The 8583-nt window shown below is 36.8% G+C and overlaps 1 protein-coding gene across 1 annotated transcript; it reads right to left on the bottom strand.

Annotated features, from left to right (window-relative positions):
• Window positions 1-2232: 2232 nt before the first annotated feature.
• On the bottom strand, window positions 2233-3958 carry LOC115787485 (immunoglobulin superfamily member 2-like). Its single transcript, XM_030740218.1, has 6 exons — window positions 3901-3958; window positions 3459-3785; window positions 2963-3307; window positions 2651-2767; window positions 2523-2566; window positions 2233-2364 (listed from the first exon to the last, which is right to left on the bottom strand). Exons 1-6 carry the CDS (start codon window positions 3941-3943, stop codon window positions 2233-2235), a joined length of 1008 nt encoding a protein of 335 aa, XP_030596078.1. The 5' UTR covers window positions 3944-3958.
• Window positions 3959-8583: the final 4625 nt, after the last annotated feature.

The following is an 8583-nucleotide window of genomic DNA, read 5'->3' as shown; positions in this document are numbered from 1 at the left end:
TTGTAATGGTAATTACATTGACTTTTGTCCTTTTTTTTTAAGTCTGTCATTTTTGTTTCCTCTTCAGCCCTGATACAAACTGCAGAGGTTCTTCAGCTGATCTCTTTGATCTTGGTGACAGTGTTACTTTACTGTCTGTAAAGTCTTTGAGAAGCTGTTTAAATACTTACATGTGCATAAACAGTCTCTTAGACAATATGACCCCCCATAAGGTTTTACAGTTAGTCCTTCCATACATCCATCCTCTTCTGCTTATCCTGTTCAGGGTCTCGGGAGCCTATCCCAGCTGTCATAGGGTGAGAGGCAGGTAACACCCTGTACAGGTTGCCAGCCTGTTGCAGGGCCAACACAGAGAGACAGAGAACCATTCACACCTATGGGCAATTTAGCGTGAACAATTAACCTAACCCCAGCAAGTGCATGTCTTTGGACTGTGGGAGGAAATTGGAATACTTGGGGAAAACCCACGCAGACACTTGGAGAACATGCAAACTGCACACAGAAAGGCCCAGGCCAAGGTGGAATCAAACTCATACCTTCTAGATGTCATTGTAGCTGTGATTCAGCAGTGCTAACCACTGCACCACTGTGCTGCCCAAACTGGTTATTATTATTTCTTTTTAATTCACAGATCACATATGATCCAAACATTATGTACACTGACAAAAACAGCAGATGAACTCTGAAGAGAAGATGTGCCTACAGTCTGTCAAAAACTATGCAGAACTCCTTTGATGCTGGTACTATTGTGCTGTGGCCACATGTGGAGAGATCCTGTTTGGTCAAGGAGCTAAAGTGCAGACAAGTATACTTTTACATTTGTATTTAACTCATAAACTCATCTCGCATGCTTGCAACATTATATGAACAAAAATATTCTATCACACCTCTTAATCTTTGATTTTAGTTTTTAACCTAAACTCTAAATCTATCTGGCTCTATGTGAAAAAGTAATTGCCCACCTGGGCCTGATTACTGCCAGACCTGTTGAATTTAAATATTTAAATAGAACCTGTCTGACAAAGTGAAATATGCTAAAATATCTTAAAAAAACAACACATCCTGTCATAATCTAAAGAAACTCAAGAAACAATGTCAATATCAGTCTGGAAAGAGTTACAAAGCCATTTTGAAGGCACTGGGACTCCAGTGAGCCACAGTGAGAGCCAGGAGGTCATAAAAGATCTCAGAGCAACATCTCCAGAACCACAGGTCTGGCTTGCCTCGATGGCATCCAAGGGAGAGTTCAAAGGCAAAAACTACTGGTGACCAAAAGTAACACAAAGGCTCATCACACATTTGCCAAAATCTGAACTTTTTGGATTTTTTGGAAGGTTTGAGTCCTGTTAAATCTGGTATAAAACTAACACAGCATTTCATGAAAAGTACAAACAGTCAAACATCGTGGTGGTAGTGTGATGGTCTGGGGCTGCTTTGCTGCTTCAGGACCTGCAAAATTTGTCATAACTGATGGAAACACGAATTACTGTATGCTCTCAACCAAAAAATCTTGGAGGAGAATGTCCACCCATCAATTTGTACACTGAAGGTCAAGCATGCTTGGTTTATGCAGCAGGACAGTGATCCAAAACAGAACAGGAAGTTCGCCTCTGAATTGCTCAAAAAAAACAAACAAACAAAAAAACAGAAAAAAAACAAAAACAAATAAAGGTTTTGGAGTGGCCTAGACAAAGAAAAAAATAAAATCCTTATTTAAAAACAGCCTTTTGTATTTATTTAGGTTATCTATCTGTCTGATATTGCATCTTGTTTGAAATTAGATATTCATGGCGTTATGCTGCTTAGAACTTTATACCAGGACAGTATAAAGAGTTTTATTTATTGATATAGTTTGAGAAAAGTCATGTTAAAAAGCATACACAATAACAATAATGAATTCTTGAGACATGTTATTTCAATAGGATTGCAGCAATATAGTCAATATTCATGCAAGATGATGCAATAAACTTACTTTTAACAGCCCATTGTTGCACATATCTTTGTTTTGATACATATTGCTACACAACAATTATTAAATAGCATTAATAATTATTAATTATTATTATTAATAATATTTTTATTATTCAGATGCATTCAAACTTAACTGCATTCAGTGATTAAACATGCTGTTATTAATAGGTATCAAACAACAAAACATAAAAGCGCATTAGCTCTAAGCAAACATCCACAATGTTATTTCATACCAAGGGATGGTCAGGGTGGTAAATAGACTTAATCAAGTCCAAAAGCCCTGACAACTGTGTAGATCTGCTGCCTCTTCACTGCTTTCATATCTTTTATTTTGTCTTTGTCAGCTTTCATCATAGTAAAGACAACAGCAGAAAACATCCATGTGTCCTTATTCTGGGAAAATAGTCAGAAAATATTATGAACATCAAAACTTTAAAAACCAGAAGACACACACACACCCACACACACACACACACACACACACACACACACACACACACACACACACACACACACACACACACAATGTATCCAACCATTAGCTACCTTACCTGTTGTCTTTGCAGATCACTAAAGTTTTTCTCCAGGACAGCAGCTTGAATATAGGATATATAGATAATAATTAATATAAAAGTATAATTTAAAACATTAAAACAAATAGACGAATAGCTTCAATTACCTTTGCAACTGTTGGTTTTCTTGATCATGTAAATGAGAACAGTAAGAACAATCAGAATCAGGACAGGGCATAGCACAAAAATAACTGTACTGGCTGTCTGTGACCACGCGCTGCTCCCTGGAACAATATTAAATAAAAAAACAAAATAAATAAATAACCACAAAAAGTTAAGCATGAGTAAAATTACATTTTGTTTAATGTCATCTTCCATGAAATCATTATGAACATGATATAAAAATCAGTTACTGTGGCTACACAATCTAACACTTAATTTTACTGACTTTCTAAAAAGTAGATTAGTGAAACAGATACCTTTAATGTCAAGTTTAGTTCCATTTCCAAACATTATCTGTCCACATGTGGCCACAGCACAGTAGTAAGTCCCTTCATCAGAGGAGCTGATGCTCTTAGAGAAATGATAAACACAACTCTGCTCAGTCCCAGATCTTTTTTTGCATTCATGATGTCTGTTTCTATCAGTATAAATGATGCCAGGATGAGATGTATGTGATTCTTCCCTGAACCAGAACACTCTGAGCCCGCCTGGACATGTTCTGTTATCAGAGTCAGAGAGGACTGAGCACTGAAGAGTCACTGAGCCTGCAGGAGGGACTGTCTTCTCCTGAACAACAGTATAGTTTGTCCTCTGGGTGTTTCCTGTATAGTATGAAACTGTGTTAATACACTGCAAAGTATAATTTAAAATCCTTAGAAAAATAATGAGTCGCACAATTAAGAACATATTTCACTTAAATCTGCAGTAGCTTATGTTTTGAAGAATATCATCAGGAAATTCTTCAAAAAGTACCTTTTACTAACAGATATGTCCCGGTCCAGTTAGTATTTGTGAGCCATTGTGTGATTCCACAGTGATAGATTCCCTCGTCCTCTTGGTTTGTCCTCAAAATGGTCAGGTTAGTAACATTTTTATTGTAATTAACCTTCCATCTGGGGTCAGAAAACTCGGGTGCAAGCTCAGGTGTTGCAGGTTCCTTCAGTGCCCAAATGAATTTTAGAGTGTCTCCGGCACTTTGCTTGTACCAGTGGACTCTACGGCTTAAGTCACTCTTTGGCAGGACACATGTGAAGGTTACAGGTTCACCAAGTTGAACTGTAGTTACTGGAATAAGTGTATCTATTTGAAAGAATCACATAAAAGTTAAAACATTAAGTCACAATGATGCAGGAAAACCACGATGCAAACAACATACATGTGTGGAGAAACTTGCACAGAATAAGAAAACACTTACATCCTTGATGAAGAATAAACAGTGTAACCCATAACACGATCATCCTGACAATGTCTCTTTTTTAGGACCTTGTAGGTATTTCAGTGAGTGTAGGAGGTATTATGACTTGGACCTTTTATGTCACCCTGTCGAATGCATTTGATTGGTTACCAAAGAAAAAAGATTCAAATGCACTTCCTGCCACTTTGTACTTGTCCAGTTCTTTGAGGACTGTATCAGCTCTCTCTATCCATACTCAGTCTCCTGTATGGACTGTTGTCTCTGAACACAGTATAGTTTGATGACCTCTGGCTTCTGAGTGTTTCTTTTGGAATATGAAACTGTATTAACAAATGATACTACAAAGAAAAGTTGGAAAAAGTGAGATATTCTGCATAAAAAGTACTACATATTTCAAATATGTAATATTTCAAATATTAGTCCTAACATAGTCTCATGAATACAAAGAATATATTTAATGTGGATCTGCTAAAAATGAAGTGGTCTAGATTAATGCCAACATTTGGGGAAAAAAGATGATTAGCCTTTATTTCACATTTTATTAGAGACCCCATGCAAGCCAAGCCTACCTCAAACTACTGTATGAGCAACAGATACATGATTGAAGCCTTACTGGCTCAAATGATTGACAAGGTCTGTGTCAGGTGTTGCGGAACCCGGGCATACTGACAATAAATGGGTACTGGAACAAGGATGTGGCATAAATGGACACAAGATGAGAACCGGGAACTATTGGAATGCTACTACACATGTAATACCAGTGAAAGGGGTGGGACCCATGGACTCTTAGACACCCAACATTCAGACTGACATCAAAACAAATCGTAGCTCAGTGTTCCAAATTGTAGCATTTGTGTTGTACCTTACTCGCAGTAGCCACTACCGGCTTCTGGTAGTATTTGCAGCTCTCAGTGTTTTCTTTTCTGTGGAAACCGGGTTCAGATGGCTCTTTCCGTATTAAAGGTTGCCGACCACTGGTATACAGGAACATCTGTGCTGAGTATGACCTGGAAGTCCAGTCAAAATGGGACACGCCCCCAAGGGTGGTTGAGAACAAAAGAGCTATGATCCTGTGGGACTTCCAGATACAGACAGACAAACTTGTGGTGGCTAAACAACCGGACATTGTAGTGGTGGACAAACAAAGGAGGAAAGTCAGGGTGATAGACGTTGCAATACCAAGTGATGGGAACATCAAGAAGAAGGAACATGAGAAGCTCGACAAATACCAAGGGCTCAGAGAAGAGCTGGAAAGGATGTGGAAGATGAAGGTAACAGTGGTCCCCGTGGTAATCGGAACACTCGGGGCAGTGACCCCAAAACTGAGAGGGTGGCTCCAGCAGAACAACTTCCGAGATCTCTGTCCAGAAGAGCGCAATACTAAGATACTGCGCAGGACCCTCAAGTTCACAGGCCTCTGGTAGAGGATGCGAGCTTGAAGGGGGAAAATAGACCGCCCGTAGGGGTGAGCTGTGATTTTATATATATATATATATATATATATATATATATATATATATATATATATATATATATATATATATATAAGGTGTGTATATATATATATAAAGGTGTGTGTATATATATATATATATATAAGGTGTGTATATATATATATATATATATATATATATATATATTATGGAATGCCATTTAGGAAATTATTATATATATATAAAAATAAGAGTCTGAATATATTGAATGAAAGTCTGAATATATTGAATGAAACTTGAATATATTGAATGATGTCTGAATATATTGAATTAAAGTCTGAATATATGGAACGAAACTTGAATATATTGAATGAAAGTCTGAATATATGGAACGAAACTTGAATATATTGAATGAAAGTCTGAATATATGGAACGAAACTTGAATATATTGAATGAAAGTCTGAATATATTGAATGAAACTTGAATATATTGAATGATGTCTGAATATATTGAATTAAAGTCTGAATATATGGAACGAAACTTGAATATATTGAATGAAAGTCTGAATATATTGAATGAAAGTCTGAATATATGGAACGAAACTTGAATATATTGAATGAAAGTCTGAATATATTGAATGAAAGTCTGAATATATTGAATGAAAACTGACGTCACGGAAGCTCTTGCGCCATCTAGTGTTTTCGTTACGTAAAGCACATTATGTCGCTACAAGAAATGACACTATGAGTCAATCTGCAGGGAATTTAGTGGCAGAAATCCTAAATAATGAGTAGCTAATTAACACCCTGGCAAATGCATGAACTGGCCAACATAATGCTAGCAGCAGTGTTCCTAATCATACTACTGATGAAGAGTTTTATTCAGTGAATCTCTCAGGTCAGACAGCTCCTGCGTATCAAGCTAACAATAAGCAGAACATGCCTTCCACATCCACATCTCAGATTCTAGACGGCGCCTGTTGTTGTGGAGGGTGCCTGTGCATGTTCTGCGTAATGTTAGCTTGCATGCAGGAACTTTCTGACCTGAGAGGTTCGCTGCATTTGGTCTTCCACGATGAAACAGTGAAGATGAACTGCAGATTGACTCATAGTGCCGCTTCTTGTAGCGACATTATGCGCTTTACGTAACGAAAACACTAGATGGCGCTTCCGTGACCACAGCTTTCATTCAATATATTCAGACTTTCATTCAATATATTCAGACTTTCATTCAATATATTCAAGTTTCATTCAATATATTCAGACATCATTCCATTTATTCAAGTTTCATTCAATATATTCAGACTTTCATTCAATATATTCAGACTTTCATTCAATATATTCAAGTTTCATTCAATATATTCAGACATCATTCCATTTATTCAAGTTTCATTCAATATATTCAGACTTTCATTCAATATATTCAGACTTTCATTCAATATATTCAGACATCATTCCATATATTCAAGTTTCATTAAATATATTCAGACATCATTCCATATATTCAGACTTTCATTCAATATATTCAGACTTTCATTCAATATATTCAAGTTTCATTCAATATATTCAGACATCATTCCATATATTCAAGTTTCATTCAATATATTCAGACATCATTCCATATATTCAAGTTTCATTCAATATATTCAGACTTTCATTCAATATATTCAGACTCTTATTTTTATATATATATAATAATTTCCTAAATGGCATTCCATAATATATATATATATATATATATATATATATAAGGTGTGTATATATATAAGGTGTGTATATATATATATATATATATATATATATATATATATATATATATTCTTATCCTCACATACAAGGTCTTGAATAATCAGGCCCCATCTTATCTCAAAGACCTTATACTCCCATATCACCCCAATAGAGCACTTCACTCTCAGACTGCTGGCTTACTTGTGGTTCCTAGGATACTTAAGAGTAGAATGGGAGGCAGAGCCTTCAGCTTTCAGGCCCCTCTTCCGTGGAACCAGCTCCCAGCTTGGATTCGGGAGACAAACACCCTCTCTATTTTTAAGATTAGGCTTAAAATTTTCCTTTTTGATCAAGCTTATAATTAGGGGTGAATCAGGTGACCCTGAACCTGCCCTTAGTTATGCTGCTATAGGCCTAGGCTGCTGGGGGTTCACATAATGCACTGTTTCTTTTCATTCACCTTATTTACTTTGTTTATACTCCACTCTGCATTTAATCATTAATTGTTATTAATCTGGCTCTCTTCCACAGCATGTCTTTTCTCTCCCCTCAGCCCAACCGGTCACAGCAGATGACCCCCCCTCCCTGAGCCTGGTTCTGCTGGAGGTTTCTTCCTGTTAAAGGGAGTTTTTCCTTCCCACTGTCATCAAGTGCTGCTCATAAGGGGTCGTTTTGACTGTTGGGTTTTCTCTGTATTATTGTAGGGTCTTTACCCACAATACAAAGCGCCTTGAGGCAACTGTTTGTTGTGAATTGGCGCTATATAAATAAAACTGAACTGAACTGAACTAAACTGAAAACAGAAGAGGGCAGATACATGGCCATTGTCTGTCCTGGAGCAGGATGTTGGAGTGCAAGTACCTTAGCACCTCCTTAGTACCTTCACACTGACAACAGACTGAACTGCAAGACCAACAGAGGCTGGATACAAGAAGGGAATGAGTAGACTGTATCTTCTATATCTGTAGCATTTACTGTTTCAAAACCTAAAATGCCATATCTGAAATGCTTTGGAACATTTTTTCCTTTCTGTCCTTTTCTGTTTTATACTGGACTTGATCAAAATATTAAAACAAGATTTGCAACTTTATTGTCACTTGAATTTTGTAATCGTGCCAAAAAAAAAAAAAAAAAACAGTCACAAACTCCACTTTATCAGAGACCCAGTCTGCTTGTCAGTTATTTGAGCAGGAAGAGACACATGCACCAGCATACAGAGCCGAGGAGGTGGCTGTGGTCACTCTATCCTTTACACTCGCTTAAAGCACCACTCTCACAGTGTCACAGAAACACAGTGATCTGAAAGCTTCTGAGATGCATGTATCAAGGTGACAGAGAACACAAAGTAAATAAAACAGCTGAGACCTGAATCCAAGACCTGAATATTGATACAGACAGTAAAAGGATTTAAGTAAGTACAAAGGTGATCAAAAAAAAACAAAAAACAAAGAAAAAATATTTAAAAAGCTAGTCTAACTAAAACTGCTGCTTGACCTTTGACAAAAATGCTATACGGTTAAATT

This window comes from Archocentrus centrarchus, chromosome 10 (genome assembly GCF_007364275.1).
Source record: "Archocentrus centrarchus isolate MPI-CPG fArcCen1 chromosome 10, fArcCen1, whole genome shotgun sequence".
In the NCBI taxonomy this organism is placed as follows: Eukaryota; Metazoa; Chordata; class Actinopteri; order Cichliformes; family Cichlidae; genus Archocentrus; species Archocentrus centrarchus.
Note: the sequence above shows the minus strand (reverse complement) of the source record. Positions and strands in the feature narration are given on the sequence as shown.